At 45.6% G+C, this 19,288-nt stretch overlaps 1 protein-coding gene across 4 annotated transcripts in view; it reads left to right on the top strand.

The window, feature by feature from the left end:
* Positions 1-19,288, top strand: part of NDRG4 (NDRG family member 4) — a 102,302-nt gene that overhangs the window by 13,031 nt on the left and 69,983 nt on the right. For 3 of the 4 annotated variants that reach the window (XR_009758797.1, XM_061593649.1, XM_061593647.1), the window contains exons 2-3: positions 2,079-2,170; positions 6,295-6,339. Coding sequence is in view for 3 of the 4 variants with exons in the window: in XM_061593649.1 (XP_061449633.1) it covers positions 2,102-2,170; positions 6,295-6,339 (114 nt within the window). In the remaining variant the exon portion in view is untranslated. Of the gene's footprint in view, positions 1-1,622; positions 1,678-2,078; positions 2,171-6,294; positions 6,340-19,288 lie in introns of those variants that run through there. The other variant, XM_061593648.1, reaches the window with a different exon arrangement.

Below are 19,288 nucleotides of genomic sequence, written 5' to 3'. Positions count from 1 at the left end.
TCACAAGTTCCTCCACTTTTCCACTGGTGCAGGGTCTCAGACATTCACACAAAATTTATTTAAGTCTCTTGATTTTTATAAAAGCAGGGATTTGCTTAACTCAAAACTCCTTCTTTTGATCAACCACATCTACACAGGTTCCACCTCCCCACTCAAAGTGAAATTGGGGCTGGAAGTGTGCAACAGCCCCACATGTGCCCTGCTAACTGGATTGCCAATGCCGGGATATCAACTCCTCTCTTCTCACCCAACCCCCATCATGAAAGACAAATCCTGGGTTCAGAAAGAAAATAAACTTCTGGTCTTTTTCAAAGTACTTATAATTATTTTAATTAAATAAAAAAGCGTAGAATACATTCTTAATTATCTTGCATAAGCCCATATAAAATTTTCACATACTTTAAATAAATAAATAAATAAAATAAAATTTAAAAAGTCCAGTCCAGGCCAGTCCATTCTTGGGGTACTTTATGCCACCGATAATCTCCTCCCTCCCACCCTAACAATAAAAAGTCCATTCCAGGTCCAGCCCACGAAGAAACCAGATTTTTTCCTCACACGCACACACTTGGCGTGCCAACCAAACATTTTGTTGGAATGTATGAGGTTCAACTCCAACTTGTGGGTTGAGGCTGGGAGGAGTTAAAAAGGGTAGCTAGAGAGGAGACCTCTTGGTTGCTAGGCTGTCCCTGTCCCTTTGATCTCCTGCTGTCTCTCCCTTCCTGCTAGACTGATATGCCGAGGATGTTGATCCCAGTTCCTTCCCTCCTTCCCAGTCTTCTTCTTTCTCTCGAGAGGGGAGCAGACATCTGTCCTTTGTCTCTCCCTCTCATCCAGCATGAGGGCGAGTACTGGGCGCAGTGCTCGTTGCTTCAACTTAGCTGGTTAGTAGATATAGGACTCTTTCCTATCAAGTATGTACTTCCAGAATAAAGTAGTTATTTCTTATTTTAAAGCTTAAAGCCTCTGTCTGACTAATTTGCAAGGAAGGTAGAATCTTAGCAAAGATTCAAACACACATACATAAGCTCACTCAAAACTCTCAGTTCTGCTATGCAACTTTGCAGGGTCCTACAGGACATTGGGCCCAACGTCCTATACGTTATTGGGCCCAGCCTCCTATACATTTTTGGGGCAGTTTGCCACAAAGAATCTCCTCTTCCCTCACCCTGACAATAAAAAGGCCCAGTCCAACCTATGACAAAATCAGATCCCCCCCTCCCTTATGATGTCAGCCAGACATTTTTAGGGGCAGTTTGCCACCAAGAGGAATCACCTCTCCCTTCCCAACCCCCTATAATCAGTAGGGGCCAGGCTAGCCCATAATGAAACCAAACCTGCTTTTAGAGTAGTTTGCCATCATTCCTCTCACTGATATGTCTGTATATATCTGACCATGCTCAGAACCAAAATGTCAACCTGATATACGCGGCTAAGACTACCAAGCAGCCCAGGCTCCTCCCTACGTCCTCCTTCATTTGCTCTCCTGGGGTGTTAGAGAGGCCTCCGACCAACAGATGCCTTCCTGGGAGGACTGATAAGCAAGAGGACCAAGGGGAGGGACCTCTTTGCCATAGCTACACTTTTGGATTAGGATTGGTTGAGTGGAGCAGAGAGCCGAGAGCAGATTGGCCAGAGAACAAGCAGCTGATTGGCCACAGAACAAGAGATTGACATGTATGTTGCTATGAGTTCAAATAGAAGCACAGAATGTGTGTGCAACAAGAGTGTGTGGGTTTGAGATGGGGGGTTAAAATTGCTTGACATTCTCATTGGGAGGGCTATGCCCCAGTAGCCCCAATGAGAACGTCAAGCAATTTTTAAAATCCCACCCCCAAAATCTCAAAACTGGGCCAGCTTCCACTGATGGCCACAGCTCTCCAGACCCCTCATCCCCAAATAAGGAGAAATTATTCTGGAGGTGACACTGGGAGGAAGAGCAACAATGTCTCTTGAACAGGGCATCAGCCACATGCTTGGGATTCCCACAGCCCCAGCAGCCTTATTCTAAGCCTTAGTCAGGATTTGGGCTGCCCAGGGCTGTGATGACCCCTGTGCTTGCTTTCTTCCCTGTGCAGGACTTTTGCTACAGGAAGTGACCATGGCCGGTCTGCATGAGCAGCGATTTACTGAAGAGAAGCCGCTACTTCGGGGGCAGGACACTGAAATGGTGAGTCCTTTTCCTTTATAGTGTGTGATTTTAGGCCTACTAGACCCAGGATCACATAGCATAGCCCTTAGCTCGCAGTTGGTGCAAAATAAATGGCAAACCAAGTGGTAGCAGGTAAGTGCATGGCATTGCAAGATGTCAAGCAACACTTGTCTTAAATATACATTCTTTCAAGGACTGGTACAAGGTGCAAGTGTTGTCAAGCTGCACTGGGACCAGTGTCCATGATGCTCTGAAATTCAAAAGATATGTGAATGAGAAATTACTTAGGAAGTTGGAACATGTGGAGAAATGTTCTTTTGAGATTAGTTGAAGGGAAGCTGAATGGGTTAGTTAGAAAAATCAGATCTCTAATGTGAATGCTCACATACCAGCCTGCTGTGCTTCATTAGCTTTTCAGAGTACTCTGTCTCCCAAATTCTGACAGATTATCCTTCTACTGTGTAAAGGAATAGGACTCACTGGTTTGGGGTCATAGGACTTGGGTTGTAAAATGGTTGTTTTTTAATTTGGAGGCTCTTTTGCACAGGAAGGATAAAATTACAAGGGGAGTTCTGCACTGTATGGTTAAAAGTACATAGGAGGGTCAAAGATTCATCCTAGGAACCTGGCAGTTAAGGAGAAACAGAAACTTAACAAGGACTTAACCCCAAATTTAAGTGCCATATCACTATGTCCAGAATGGGAGTAGGTTGAGCCAATTAAAATTGGAAATGTGAAAGGGTTGTTTAGTGGGGGTAGCCTAGAGAGAAAACAGATACCCACTTGCCAGCAGCAGTGAAATTAAACCCCTTTGGGTTTTTCTAAAAATGCACAATTTCCATTTGGGCTCCTGCTGTCAAGAAAAGGATCAACTTCTTATGAATCAATTCATTCTGGTGCTCCATTGTAATTGGTACAAATATGTGAAATTATATCCCAAACTATTATCCCAGAAGTCCTGCACAAAAGAGCAGCTCTACCACATATGACTGAATGACATTTTCTCCCTGCATCCCTACCACAAATATGGAGATAATGCAATTATCTCTTTCCTGGTCACTTACTGCCTGTTCGTACCTCATCAGTGTATGTTTGAAGTTATGACTTTTGCCCCAGTGTGCATCATTTTACACTTACTTACATTGAGCTGTGTTGTGAGCCCGCTCTTCAGTAGGGATTATCCCTCCTGACACCCCATACTTGGCTCAGGAAATCCCCACCCAGCGGGATGCTTGCCTCAGCCTGGGTCAGATGTGCCCTCTGCCCCACAAGCTTCAGCCCTTCCACCTTTTGTCCCACCCAAAGGTGACCACTGTTGTGCCCTGTTAGCACAATAGGATGTAGGTACAGGAACTGAATAGGGCCCCCAATATGGTAGCAGACGTGACCAAGCAGACGTGCAGGAATTTAAACGAACCAAATAACTTTATTATAATACAAGATGTTAAATAGTTTATTGATGTATAGTCCCTCTCTCCCCTACCTGTCCTACCCCCTCTCACTAATATGTAATCCACCTTTTCCACCCCACCCATTCCCACAACACAACCTCCCTCTGCCCACTCCAGATCCCAACAGCAAAAATTCCTGACTATCTTTTTATTCAAACCTCCCTTAGATGTCTCACACGCCCCCTCCCACTCATCATCACTCATACTCCCAGGCATTCCATTAACTCCTTCAAAACTGTAACACATTTAATAACAGTTCTCAACAAGTGGTTTCGTTACAAGCTGCTTGTGTGATTTTGATGTTTGTTTACCCATTTTGGAGAGATCCTGTTGGAGCTTTCTACAATTCCTTTTTGTTTTTACCATCCTGAATAATTTGGTGTCATCAGCTAACTTGGCCGCCTCACTGCTTATCCCTGACTCCAGGTCAGTTATGACCAAGTTCAAAATCACCACCCCGATACATATCCTTGGTGGACCACACTGATTACACTCTTGTGAGAACTGTCAGTTTTATTCCGGCTCTCTGCTTCATTTTCTGTAGACCAATTCATAAGGGGAACTCTGTTCTTATGCCATGACTGCTAAGTTGACTCAGGAGACTTTGGTGAGGGAATTCACCAAAAGCTTTTGGAAAGTCCAAGTATACAGTGTCTACTGGATCTCCCTTTTCCACATGGTTGTTGAACAAGAATGCTGAAAGAATGCTAAAAGATTGGTGAGACAGGATTTGCCTTTGCAGCAGCTATGATGATGCTTCTTCAGCAAGACTACTACTTCTATATGTCTGATAATTTTATCTTAAATGGTTTCCTTCCACTTACCTTCATCAGATGTAAAGCTAACCAGCCTGTAATTTTGTGGGTCTTCCTTGGGTCCCTTTTTAAAAACTGGTTTTACATTGGCTGCTTTCCAGTCCTCTAGTGTAGGAGCAGTGTAGCAGAGGTATGTTTGAGGATAATGCCAAATGTGGGGTAGAAAGAATAAAAAATGGCTTATTTTGACAAGTTAAACATTTAATGGAAGATTCTGGCATGTTGAGTGTTTTTCTTCCATAGACTTTGCTGGGGTGTGTTTCTCTGGGGTGATATCCCCATTTGTACTTAACGTTTTGGGGAATGGTTTGTTGCATTTGGTCAAGCGGAATGTCTAGTATGGGCTTTTGTCTAATAGTAATGTAACAAGTTTCTCTCTTTTTTTTTTGAAAAGGCATTTTTGTGGCCATTGTTAGCCAGTGGGATTTCATTAGGGTGTCCCTTGCACATGCTCAGTACAAGCCTGTTGTGAGAGAAGATTAAGTGGAAGGGGAGGTTGAGTAGAATGTTGGGTGGGGTGAGAGTGAGGGGCAAGCAGGGAGGGAGGGGAGGGTCAGTTGGAAAACGACAGAGAGTCTGGCTGTGTGAGGGACAGAAAAGGACCTGGGGGAACAGAGGAGAAGGGGGAGAGAGAGAAATGGTGGACCTAAGTCCTAGATTTGTCTGTTCACTGGAATAGACACTTGGAGTCTCTGCAACTGATGTTATCATGCAACTAAAGCTGCCATTCCATGTTCCAAGTACCCAACTGGCATCTTAAGACCTCTCACTTCAGAGGCAATTTGGCACTACATACCAGCTTTCCAGCCCTGGTTTTGGGTTTAGGGCTTCCTGGATGCATCTGATTGGCTCCTGTGGAAATAGTATGTTGGACTAGATAGGCCTTTTGTCTGTTCTAATAAGGTCTGTATATTTTTAAGATGCTTGTCCTGACATATGTGTCAGTATTACTTTGGACCGGTTAGGCATACATCACTTTCATTTCAGAGATGCTTTACGTTAGGGATCTGTAGCCTGTGGCCCCAGAGCCAAATCCAGCCCCTGGGGGTACCGAATAGCCTGCCAGTTGACAACTCACAGGAAGTGTATAGAGAGAGCCGCACCTGTGGCCATTAGGCTAATGCAGGAAGTGGGTCCCTGCCCGTCATCCTCCATTCCTTCTTTAAAGGGCCTGAGGGAAAAACCTGAACTCTCCTGGACATGTTCGCAGAAGGGCCTCTGACAGGATGCTAATGTGGATGGGACTATTCTAATGTGCCACCAGTGTGGACCTTTAAGATCCATGTCAATAACAAATAAGCTTGAAATCTGTCATTTATGAATATATTCCATATTTATATTTGAAGCTGACTTCAACTAGGTGTGTGCAAGTGAAATTCCACATTCTGGCCAATTAACATTGTTTCTCAAAGGACCTGGCTTGACAAGAGAGTGAGTGGATCACTTTGTACTTCACAGTAGCACACATCAGAGCTCCACATTTCCACTTGGTGCATGCGCCATGACCACTGGCCAGCATGTTGACCCATGAGCCTTCCTCCCAACGTTTGTGCTGTAGAGGTGGGCAGAGATTCTCCTGGGCAGTTGCCCTTACTCCTCAGTTCCAAGTCTGAGAGGTACCTTGGGAGTTGTTTGGCTATGGCATCTCCAAATGGAGATCTGGAGGGCCATAGGTTCCCCACACCTGATCTGTAGAGTCAAAATGGATCCCAGAGTTGTCATGGCAGCATGCTGTGGGAATCTCATTTCAGGAAACAGCCAGTGTGGTAATGATGTCCCAAGTCTGGGGGTGCACTGAGTGGGCTCAAAAAGAAAGTCACGAGCTGTCAGGGCCTCCATGAGACGTAATGGTTGATTTGGTCTGTTTCCTTCCCAGGAGAACTCAGATACTTTCCTCTCTGCAGTGGACACTGACTGGAAGGTAAGTTTCCATGTTTCCTCTTTGCCTTTCTCCCCCGCTACGTTCAATGTGCTTCCATTGCATGCAGGCTGGTGGCTCAAAGTGTCAGGGATGGCACTCTAGGGCTGCAAGGAAAGGCACCCACTAAATCTGAAGAGGGGGAGCTTTTCAAAGAACGGTTGTTTGCCAAGCCTAATGGTGATGTTACCTGCTAGGCGGAGCTTTCTTGCAACTAATGTGGGAGTTAAATATGTGGCTTAACAAAGTCCACCTGGCAGGCCTCCCGCGTTTTCCTTTGGGCCGCTTATCTCTACACAGGACCCATTTATTTATTTATTTATTTATTTATTTATTAGATTTATATCCCACCCTTCCTCCCAGTAGTCCTTGTCATGGTAGCTTTCATGCATCCTTCACCAGTGCAGGGCCCTCTGTTTCCCTGGGCCATCTGGGACACGCTGTAGCTCTTTCCCCCACTGCTGTCCCAGACTCCAGGAAGGAGATTTATTGTGGAGCTTCTGACATGACCTTTGCAGAGTGGAAAGAGAGACTCGCATTCCACAGGGATAACATGACAAAACCTCAAGGGCACCTGCAAGGAATGTGCCATAGCATGCCAGGCGAGATGCCATCTGGAAGTTCCTGTCCCCATAGATGAGCCTGCTGATCTGACTGTGCAGGATGACTAAAGAAGAAATGTCCATAGCCTGCCTAGTCCAAAGATATCACCTATCCCTTTTCTTGAGAGCCTCACCTTTGCTGAAGATAGACATTGTCAAATATCATGGGAGTGTTTCTGTTTCCCAGTTACCAAAGATAAAAAACAGATGCCTTCATTCTCTGAATTTGCTCTCAGTTTGGGGCTCTCCATTGAAAGATCAAAGGGAGGCATCTGCAGGGGGACTCAAAATTATGTTTACCCAGGAATTCAAAACTGTGAAGTCCCCCAGAACACTTGTTCATAATAACTGCAGACTTGAAAGGTGGAGTTGTCATTGTTCATGTTATTGTTGAATTGGAAAAAAAACCCAATTGTAACCATCATCATCAGAGTAGGAGCAGGAAGAGGTGCCGGCAATTTAGGAATAACTACTGAGTCAGACCATTAGTCCATCTAGCTCATTATTGTCTACACTGACTGGCAGCAGCTCTTTGGGGTTCCAGAGTGGGTTATCTCCCAGCCCTTCCTAAAGATATCGGGGATTGAACCTGGGACCTTCTGCATGCAATGCTGATGCTCAAGCCTAAAAACCAAGAGAATTGGTGGGTGTGCATATTGGTTAGATGTTCCTCAGAAGAAGAGACCAACTTTGGGGAGTGATGGTTCTCAGAACTGGAAAATGGCTTCAGACAGGTGCATCTGGCATGTGCCTGACTAGATGGGGGTACATGTGGAGATGCAGATCTGAGAGTCAGGTGAGAGCCAATGGGCTCAGAGATTGTCCTTTCCAATCCAGATCTAGAAGTCTAGGAGCTTTGGCAATCTCCTCCTTAGATCTGTTGAAAGCTGGGACTTGCTTTGGTTTTTCCTCTACCTGCCCTCCCTCTCCCAGTGCTGTTGGATGACAGGAATCTGCCGTCCAACCTCTGAACCAGGTTGCAGAAAGCTGCTGTGGAAAGGAAGAAGGCTTGACCGTTGGATGTGAATGTCTGGAATCAAAACTCGTTCGGCTGTGAGGAATTGCCCTTCTCTCAGTGGTGGTGGTTCCTTGAGCAGCATTCTTCTTTTTGGTACCTGTCCAACCCAGAGATGAAGGAACCAGACAGAGATCTGTTTCTCGTTTTATTAATGTGATGGTCACATCCAAAGCGGTGCGCTTCTTAAACCTGTCGATCCTGACTCACTACTTTCCCTAGCTATCCTACCTAAGCAGTCTCTGCAGCATGTGGGGAGAGTTGACTCAGCACTAGAGTCTTGGGAGGCACCTGCTTAAGTAGGGAAGGTCTTCGCGTTTAAATGACGGCTCTGGCAGAGTTCCCCCCTCTGAAAGTCTCTCTTCTTGCACTTCCTCATGTGGGGCGAGGGGGAGTGAGCCTCAGACGGCCCATCCGACAGCAGGGCTTCACTAGGCGACAACGTGGGCTCTGAAAGAGGGATGCTGATTGGTGGGGAAGCGTTTGAAGAGCCAGGCAGGGATTCCTGCACAGGTGGGGTTGGCGCAAGTGAAGGGTCACTTCCCAATGGTTCAGGCGGGGGACCCACAGGTGGGGCTGGAACTGCCTCGATAGGGGTGCCAGCCATGGGAGTCTGTGGGCTGTCAGAGTCCCCTTACTCCAACGCCCCCAGGAACCTCGTCCTCCTGTGACTCCTCTCCCTGCGTCTGGGATGTGACTTCATCTCCCCCTCCATGCTCCATCTCCCCGCACTCTCCAGGCTTGGGCTTGTCTGGGTAGGCATCATGGAACTCTCTCACCAGATCTGGCACGTGGATGTTGTCAGCTGACTCCCACAAGCACTCCGCCTGGTCATATCTCATCCAGTGGATCAAGTATGGAAGTCGCCTCTGTTCTTCCCTGAATCCAAAATCTGTTCTAATTCTTATTCCTCTTGCCCATTCACTGCTATGGGTGGCGGAGGCACCTTGGGTATCCTGTGGGGATCGGGGGGCTGTTCCAGGGCAAGCAAGGAGCGATGAAACACTGGGTGTATCCTGAGGGAAGGAGGCAGCCTCAGATGAAAAGCCACTGGATTGATCTGGGCTTCAACTTCAAAGGGGCCCACTTTCCTGTCTTCCAGTTTATGACAATGCACCCGAGTAGGCAAATAGCATGTGGACAGCTATACCTTATCTCCCATGTAAATTTCGTGTCCCTCCTGTCGATGTTGATCCGCTACTCTCTTGTAGTCAGTCTTCGCCTTCTCTAGCTGTTCCTTCAGCAACTGTTGCATAGCCCAAAGCTCTTGCACAAAGTCCTTGGCTGCCAGAACGACGAGATTGATGTGAGGGGCGGCAAAGGCTCGAGGGTGATCTCCCAAGTTGGCAAAGAACAAGGTAGCGTGCACCGTATTGTTGTAAGCAAATTCCGTGAGGGGCAAAAAGGAGACCCAGTTGTCTTGCTGGTAGTTGATGTAACAACAAAGGTATTGCTCCAACGTGTCATTCACTCTCTCAGTCTGACCGTCCATCTGTGGGTGATGGGACGATGACAGTCTCAGTTCACTCTGCAGGAGTTGCCACAAGGTGCGCCAAAAGCGAGCCGTAAATTGTGGGCCCTGATCCAAAACTAAGCTGTCTGGCAGACCGTGCTGCTGGTAAATGTGCTGCACATACAGTTGAGCCATCTCCCATGCATTTGGAAGTCCCGAGCATGGAATAAAATGAGCCATTTTAGTAAAAGCATCCACCACCATGAACACTGTTGTCTTCCCTTGGGAGGGGAGGTCAGTGATGAAATCCATGGTCACCATCTGCCAAGGACCCTTGGGCGTAGGGAGTCATTCTAAGAGTCCTGCTGGCCGTCCCGTAACGTGTTTGGCTCTGGCACAGGTCGGGCAGGACTGGATGTAGCACTCCACCTCCTACTTAATCTGGGGCCACCAAAACCCACGGCAATCGCTTGCAAGGTTTGAAAAACTCCAAAATGCCCAGCAGTGGGAGAATCATGACACTGGCACAGGACCTTGGCTCTCATGTCCCCGGGGGGCACGTACATAGCGTCATAATAATACAGCACACACACCCAGCATGAAGTAAGCTTCCAGGAGGCTGTCCCTCTAGTTCCAAATGCTTCTCCTTGACAAAAGGATCTAGTTCCTGTGCCGAGTGCAGTTCCTCCACCCAGGAATCCTGGCACACCTCTGCCACCATTTTCTCGAGGAGTGTAATGAGTTGTGGTGGTCTCAGGGTCAGGTTCTCCAGATATTCCAGTTTGCAGGACAGAGCATGTGCCCTCTTATTCTGCGACTGGGGAGCTTATGGGCGGTGTGGAGACTCTCCAGGTTCTGATGATAAGTGCATAGCTCTATCTCATGCTGTGCCCCTTCCAAAAGATGTCGCCAAGTCTCAAAAGCATCCCGGATGGCCAACAACTCTTTTCCCCACATAGTATAGATTTGCTCAGAACTTGTCAACTTCCGTTAAAAGTATGCACACGGCCTCAGATCCCCCCCCCCCCGGGCTGGTTGCAAAAGCACCGCTCTGATGGCCACGTCCGACACATCCGTCTCCACCACAAAGTGGTGTGTAGGATCCGCATGTTGCAGTATGGGTTCAGAAGCAAACTGGACCTTCACCTCCTCAAAGGATTGCGTGGCGTCAGTCCAATGGAAGGGACCTGAACCCTTCAGGCAGTCCGTGAGAGGTGTGGTCTTGTTGGAAAAGTTAGCGATAAACCGATAGTAGTAGTTTTCAGGCATGGGAGGAGCGTCTTGTCCTATAGGCTAAAATTTTTGTTATATATTGTTGTCATTTTATTGTTCTGTAAACTGCCTTGGTATTTGTTTGAAAAGAAAAGCAATACACAAATAATTTCAATATATTTTAAAGAATAAAGGTTCCCAGTTTTCCTCTGAGCATCCTCAGCATAATCATCTCCTGGTTTTGACCTACAGGGACAGTTCCCAGCCAACTTGGGGGCTGTCTCTCTGCCCTTCCTCTTCCTCTCTCTTTCTCTTCTGGTGTCCCTTTGCCCCCAGATGCCAACATATAAAAAGGTAAAGGTGTCCCCGCACTTTATAGTGCGACTCGTTTCCGACTCTTAGGGTGACGTCTTGCGACGTTTACTAGGCAGACCGTATATATGGGGTGGGATTGCCAGTTCCTTCCCCGGCCTTTCTTTACCCCCCAGCGTATGCCAGGTACTCATTTTACCGACCATGGATGGATGGAAGGCTGAGTGGACCTCGACCCCTTTTACCGGAGATTCGACTTCCTCCTTCCGTTAGAATCGAACTCCGGCCATGAGCAGAGCTTCGGCTGCGTTACCGCTGCTTACCACTCTGCGCCACGGAAGGTCTTTGCCAACATATAGGAGAATCTAAATCATTGAAGTTGGATAAAATATGGAAAATGAACCAGACAGATGCAAATATACTTAATTTGCCTCATTTCTCTCAGTGGTAGGAACTGGGCTTCCTGTTTTTTATACCTTTGACTTGCTGATATGCAGCTCCTCAAGAGCTGTGGTGACTGCTGGGTAGATTCCTATCCTTTCCCATGCAGGATGCATGTGTGATGATTCCAGTCTGAGGGGTCAAGGACAGCAGGAGAATGAGGTCTCACAGCTCTAGAGAGCGGGTATTTTTGGAACAGCCCTGACCACAACTGGCTTCGGCTCTCAAAGTGATTTTGGTGCTCCGGACTAAATGCCTTTGCCTCAGTCACTTAGAGAACTGTGGTGTACTTTCAAAAGCAGGGCAGGAAAACATGCAGAGAACTCCTCTTCCTCCTCTTCCTCCTCCTCCTCCTCCCCTGTGCTGCACATTCTCACTGTGTACACTTTGCCACCCCCGCACCCCTGCCTCTCAGAGCCACCCTCCAATATGATACCTCTACCCCAGCCTGGTAGGAGGAGACCTCACCTTCCATCTCATTCAGAGTGGCCACAGCCACACTAGCTGCTAATCAGGGGGATGCAAGCTTTTCTGTCATGTTCTTCTAACATTTCCAAAGCCTCTGCCAGCTTGTGCATTGCCTAGACCTTTCCTCTGAAGAACAATGTGTACTCAGTGGTAGAAGTATAAAAATGATATGCACATCGTAGCTGGATTATGTAACCAGTATGAAATTGTCCAGTTTTGCTATTTTGCATTATACGTCCGAGTCTTGCTTAGCATAGGAGGGGAGCACTGAAAATCTGATTCAGCAACCATTCCAGCTGCTGAGACTTCAACCATCATTACCTAGACACTTCCAAATGTTTCATTACAGCTGTAAGCATTAGAATCTTGCTTTTTTAAAAAGAAAAGAAAGGAGTGTACACAGCTTATTGAATTTGTAGGAAATAAAACAAGATAAAACCTTTTTTATATTATTATTATTATTATTATTATTATTATTATTATTATTATTATTATTATTATATTCCAACCTTCTTTGGTCCTCAGTCCTACCTACTGGTTTGTCCTTTGGCTCTGACCTCTGGTTTGTTCCACAGCTTCTGGTTCCTGGCTCACCTCAGACTGCTGCCCACCATTTAGCCATGACACATAATAAATGCATAGTTGGCTCTTGTCCACGGTAACTAAATGGAACCTCCATGCTCAGAGGCAGTGAACCTTTGAATATCATATGCCAGGGACAAAGAACAGGAGAAGGCAATGCTTTCCTGCCCTGCTTGTGGGTTCCCTGGGAGCATATGGCTGGCCACTGTCAGAAACAGGATGCTGAACTAGTGAGATCCAACTTTGCCTGGTCCAGCAATGTAAATTTTTGTGTTTTATGTATTTTCTTCACTATGCCTGTCTTTGGTTGGATTGGTACTGAAGGAATCTAAAAAGAGCCACAGCAGTGTATACTTTATTCTGACTCTGCATCAAAGTAAATCTACAAGCGAGAAGGATTTTGTTGATCACAAGCTGAATATGAGCCAGTAGTATGATGTGGCTGCAAAAAAGGCTAATGCTTATTTAGGCTGCGCTAACAGAAATATAGTTTCCAAATTGCATGAAGCAGTAGTTCCCCTCTATTTGGCACTGGTTAGGCCTCATCTTGAGTACTGTGTCCAGTTCTGGACACCACACTTTGAGAAGGATGCAGACAAACTGGAACGGGTTCAGAGAAGGGCAATGAGGATTATTTATTTATTGTTTGATTTATATCCCGCCCTTCCTCCCAGCAGGAGCCCAGGGCGGCAAACAGAAGCTCTAAAAATACATCAATCAGGGGACTGGAAACCAAGCCCTATGAGGAGAGACTGAAAGAACTGGGCATGTTTAGCCTTGAGAAGACTGAGGGGAGATATGATAGCACTCGTCAAGTACATGAAAGGTTTTCACACAGAGGAGGGCCAGAATCTCTTCTCGATCATCCCAGAGTGCAGGACACGGAATAATGGGCTCAAGTTGCAGGAAGCCAGATTTTGACTGGACATCAGGAAAAACTTCCTAACTGTTAGAGCCATACGACAAAGGAACCAATGACCTCAGGAGGGGAGGGGATGGGCTCTCCAACTCTGGGGGCCTTCAAGAGGCAGCTGGACAGCCACCTGACAAGGATGCTTTAAGTTGGATTCCTGCATTGAGCAGGGAATTGGGCTAGATGGCTTTATACTACTATTCCACAGTTCTATGATTATGAAAAGATATTTTAAAAGAAAATATTTGAGAATAAAGCAACTTACATATGATGAAACTTAAAGCAACTTAAAGATATAATTTGCATACCGTAATTCATGGTTTAATAATGGGTATGAAGTAACAGATAATACTGACAAAGCCATCAGTCTAATTAACTCCTAATAGTTACGAATCCTTCCTCCTCCTTCTGGGAGGAAGGGTGGTATATAAATTTAATAAATAAAATAATAAAATAAATAAATGCAAGGCAGTAGGCCACGCCTTGTGGCCTTCAGCTGGGCAAAGCACGTGAAGCAGGGCACAGTGCAGGCAGCACAAAAGAGGAAGAAAGGAAAAACCATAGCACCCTGCCCTGTTCCTGCCCCAGAGAACTTGCTCAAAAACCCTGAATGTTGCTTTTGTGTTGGTCAGCAGCAAGACCAGGGGCTGGACTTTTCAATCCAATTCCCATGAATTTTATTACTTGTGTGGAAGGACACACATAAGATGTCAATGATGAATCTGTCTGGGAGGGGGAGGGGAGAGTCACTGGGGCCCTTGCTTCATCAGTGCTTTTCCATGCAGGGCACTAGGACACACTGCAGCACAAAAATGACTTATGCTGTCACCTTTGATTTTTGGCTTCATAACTGCTGCAACCCTTATCACAATGCCAAGGTCTTAATTTGTTGTTGTTATAGTCTCACCTAAAGCAGCAAATGTTTCCACAAAGGTCCAAGCAGCTTTCCCAAAAACAACACAGACATAGCATATTGCCATTCATCTTAATCCATCATGGTGTTTCTACTCTGTGCATTGAATTTATAACTCCTGCTGGGTGTGCAGGCCAAGCAGGACCCAGATTAACAGTAAAGGCTAAAAGCAACAGTTGATGATCTGTGAGCCACTTTGTGCTCCTGTTGCAAGTCATTGCAGGATGAGGTTCATTGAAGTGCGAGTCAGTGATCCATCTGTTATTAGATTTGTAGACCACCCTTCAATACAAGATACCCAGGGTGGCATCCAATTAAAGCAATAAAAACATCCATGCAAATTACACGATCAGTACTTGGCAAGAACCAATAAAATGAGTATATTCATAAAACCCAGCAAGCCATTAAAAAACACAATACAGGATGCTACAAATAAAACAACTCTGTCCCCAGTCATCACCCACCCACCTGTGTGTGTGTGTGGGGGGGGGAATGGTACCCTAAGAAGGGCCTCCTCCTTCATGTGTCAGAAGGTATCCTGTTCCCTTTATTGGTTGCTAACTGGCAATTAGCAATATCTGTCAGCGTAGAGCAAAGATGGTGCCATGTCCCCTGTCAAGGATCACACCTTTGCAGGAGTGTGGTCACCCTTTCCCCGCTGAATCTTGCCAATTCCTCCTCTGAGCTTCGCCACAGAGGGAGGAAACATTTCCCTCTCTCCACTGCTCATAATTTTCTAAATATCTCTCCAGCCTCCAGAAAGTGCTGCTTTTTAGTTGAGGAAAATAGGTCCAGCCTTTACTCGTGTGGAAAGTGCTTCAGCCCCATGATCATTCCCCTTTTTGTTTCCAGTGCTGCTACAATGTTATTTTTGAGATGGGTTGATCTGAGCTATGAACAAGTATTCCAAGAGCAGCCACCCCATATGCTTATGAAATACTATTAAATGTTTGCTGTTTAATTTTTAACCTGTTTTAATAACTTCTGGAACTGAATTTGCTGCAACAGCCCATTGAGTAGACCCTGCCTAAGGCCTCTTTCATGGATTGTTGCAACCAATTTAGACCCTTTCCTGCCTTGCCCCAGTTCTTTTTTAAAAAACTGGTGTCATGCTGGCTGCTTCCCCATACTTCTGGATCCTTTCAGTGTCAGCAATTTCAGTGTCAGCTGTAAGATCTGTCTGTGTATGCTCCAGGGATTGGTTACATGATTTGGCAATTTGTTCAAAAACTTATTTCTTTGTCCATTAAGAGGCTGTCCTTTAGATGCACTCTCAACAAACAAATAGTTCAGGTCTGAGAATTCTCAAACACTTTTTTAGCCAGCCAGCACGGTTAGCAGATAATGATACAAAGACTACAGAGGTACAAAGAATCAGGGATGCCAGCCTTTTGCAATAATTTCCCATGACTCACTCATCTGATAGCAGGAGTGGCATGAAAATCCTTTCATTAAATGCTTGTATGTGTGTGCCTCTGAAGCAAGCACACAAAAATGCCAACCTTGATAGCACAATAGATTATTTTCCCCTTAGCCCCTCAAGACCTGACATGCACCCCAAAATCTGTTGTGGGGGTGCCCCACCCCCACACATATTTTAGGGGTGCATGGGAGAGCAGAAAGAAAGCATACACTACTGAAATACAATAAAACCACCACAAAAAAGCAACAGGTAAGGAAACTAATGCAACTAAATATAACCATCAAAATATAATCTCTAATGCACAATATTACGTATGATAAAAACTACATATATTTCTGCTTGAGTGGATGATGAAACAGATAGGATACTATTGGAAAATAAATAAATTGCAGTAGAATAGAATAATCTGCATGGCTGTTGAGATGAACTGAGGAAACTTCATACATCTCTCTGAAGAATTCACATAGATAGATGCCCCATAGTTTCCTTGTTAGTCTTCAGTAGGTTTGCGCTCCCATTGCCCTATGGGTAGTTTCCTGCTTTGTCAATTCTAGTGTGCTTTAATGTATGGTGTGTAAGGCGCCTGGGTTTGCCAGAGTTTGTGCCCTTTTAAAAATGTAATTGGACAAAACCTACCCCCCCAAAAAAAGTCAAGAAAACTTTCATAGTCTCCTTGATTTTGATGGCATTTTTTGGGGCTTGCTGTTAATGTACTTTTAATAGTAAAAAAGCAGCCTTCCCCAAACTGGTGCCATCCAGATGTTATATATATATATATATATATATATAAATCATATCATATTATATATATATACACCCTGCTTTTCCTCTAAATAGGAGCCCAGAGCAGCTTACAGTATAAAATGACATAAAACAACAAATAAGACTTAAAATTGTATACTCACAATCAGTTAACACAGGTGTGGGGAACTTTTGGCCCTCCCATCAGCCCCAGCAAGCATGGCCAATGGTCAGGGAAGATGGGAGCTGTAGTTCAGCAACATCTGGAGGGCTAATAATTGCGCACATCTGAGTTAACATAACTCAGCATTAACAAACATTTCCAGCACCATAACTTTCAGGACCACTCCATCTAGGGTTCAAAGGCTTGGACAAATAAGATTGTCTCTAGCTTGTGTCAAAAGACCTCTAATATGGGCCAGCTGAATGTGTCCTGAGACCCCTTGCCTGGATGGCTGTATGATGCTGGGCTGGATGGGAGTTGTAGTCCAAAACAAACATCTGGTGTCCTAGAGTTTCTAACAGTTCCATAATCTTTTACCTTTGGTTTAGGAGGTAGCAGCCATCTCCTTCCCTTTCAGTTTGAATGCCTAGGTAGTATGTAGCAATGCCTAATTCCTTTATTTCCCCTTTGTTTAGGTGATGCACAATTTCTGTGTAGTCCTGATCTTGCTGAGTTGCTACAATCAGATCATCAGCATATATCAGAATAAAAATGAAATGTCCATCTTTGCTTCTGGTGTACAGGCATTGGTCTACCTCACCTTGCTTGAAACCTTGCTCCTTTAGCATTTTATACCATTTCTTATTCCAGGACCTTGCAGCTTTTTTGAGTCCGTACAGGCCCTTTTAAAGTTTTCAAACAAGATGTGCTTGCTTTGGGTTCACAAAGCCCTGGAAGTTGTTCCATATATAACTCCTCTGTTATTTCTCCATGTAGAAGAGCAATCTTCACATCAGGGTGTCCGACTTGCATCTGTTTGGAGGCCATCACACTCAGTAGCATTCTTATGGTGCTGTGTGTGACAATGGGAGCAAATGTTTCATCAAAGTCTTCCCCATATTTCTGCAGGAATTCCTTGGCAACTAGTCCTGCCTTGTAGTGTCCAACTTCTGCATCCTGCTTCACTTTGAATACCTATCTGTACCTTATGGCTTTCTTGCCTGGTGGAAGGTCTGTCAAGGTCCACGTCTTATTCTTGTGTAGTGCATCCATCTCCTCCTGAGCAGCTGTTATCCACTGAGTGGCCTCAGTGGCTGGCATCTGCTTAATTTTTTCCTAATTTGATGGTTTGCTGGGTAATGCTGACCTTGCCAGATAGGACAGGCGTAGAGGTGGTACACCTTTGTTATATTGCAATGAGCATCTGGGAGCCTGTTGGGATCTGGTCTGGTTCTGTAGCATCTTCCAGCCCCATCATCTCATCAACATCTGTACTGTCCTCAGTCTCTGCCTCATCTGTCTGCTCACAGCTTGGGTTAGGTTGTGCAGATGTCTGTGGTGTCTCTGGTGTTCCATATGTGGGTATTGGCATATCTTGAGGGGTTGGACATGCTCTTCTGAGAAATATTTTGTTTGCACAAGCTTTTGAAAATGGTGTTTATGAACTAAGTCTTTCAACTCAACAAGCAAATGCAGCCCAAACACTTAAGGATGAGTCTAGCCTAGATCTCTGGCATCAGCATCTGGGACATTGTGATCCAAAGGCGATCTTTCAACTACAGAACCAGAACCTTGAAACAGGTATCAAGGTAAATCCAAAGGACAGTAATAGCACATGCAGGTGCATTAACTGTATTGAAGAGAAAGGAGTCAGGCCCCCATTTCCACCAGGGATTAAGATGAGAAGCACCAAGATACTAAATGTTATACACAGTGACCTCTGTGAATCATTTAATGTGCCCTCACTTGGGAAGAATAGATATGTTTTAATCTTTGTGGATGATTTTTTGAGGTATTATGTCACCTACCTGCTCAAAGAGAAGAGTGAGATGTTGAAGAAGTACATTGTGATGGTCAACACCACATCTGAGAGAAAACCAAAGGCTCTACAGACAAACAACAATGGTGAATTCATCTTGCATCAGTTTCCTGGATGAACAAGGCATTTTACACAGTCATACTCCCGAGTTTAATACTGTTGCAGAAAGGAAACCCTACTCTGCCCGTCTGTTCCCTGACCTCAACTAAACCGCAGTCTCCAACCCATTGACATAATAAACCTTAAACAAAACTATGCAGGTAAGAATATGTGGGGGCTTTCCAGTGTTTTGCACCGCCTGCAGCATGTACGACTATCTGCCTGTTGGACAGAAGTCGTGGGTGTGCTCTTGGTGCAATGAGCTCCTGGCTCTCCGGGAATGACTTCATTTCCTTGAGGCCAAGGTGGCGGACCTGGAAAAGCTGAGAGAGGCAGAGAGGTGTGTGGAGGAGGCCTTCAGGGACGTTATAGCTGTGTCCCACTCCAACGATGATAGCTCTCCTGCTATCATGGAGAACGATGGTCTCGGGGAAGGAGAGCATCCAGCTGAGGAAGAGGGAAACGATCCCTTAGAAGGGACCCATTCCTTGGGGGATGAGCAGCTATCCTCTCGTGCCGAGGATATATCTCCAGGGGGTGGAGGGATCCTTGTAGTGGGTGATTCGATCATTAGGAACATAGACAGTGGGGTGTGTGATGGGCGTGTAGACCGCAAGGTGTTTTGCCTGCCTGGTGCGAAGGTTGCGGATATCGCCCGTCGTTTAGATAGTTTGGTAGACAGTGCTGGGAAGGAGTCAGTGGTCGTGGTGCACGTTGGCACCAACGACATGGGGAAATGCAGCCGTGAGGTCCTGGAAGCAAAATTTAGGTTGCTAGGTAGGATGCTGAAAGCCAG

Source organism: Rhineura floridana, chromosome 13 (genome assembly GCF_030035675.1).
Source record: "Rhineura floridana isolate rRhiFlo1 chromosome 13, rRhiFlo1.hap2, whole genome shotgun sequence".
In the NCBI taxonomy this organism is placed as follows: domain Eukaryota; kingdom Metazoa; phylum Chordata; class Lepidosauria; order Squamata; family Rhineuridae; genus Rhineura; species Rhineura floridana.
This window is presented reverse-complemented; position numbering and strand designations above follow the sequence as displayed.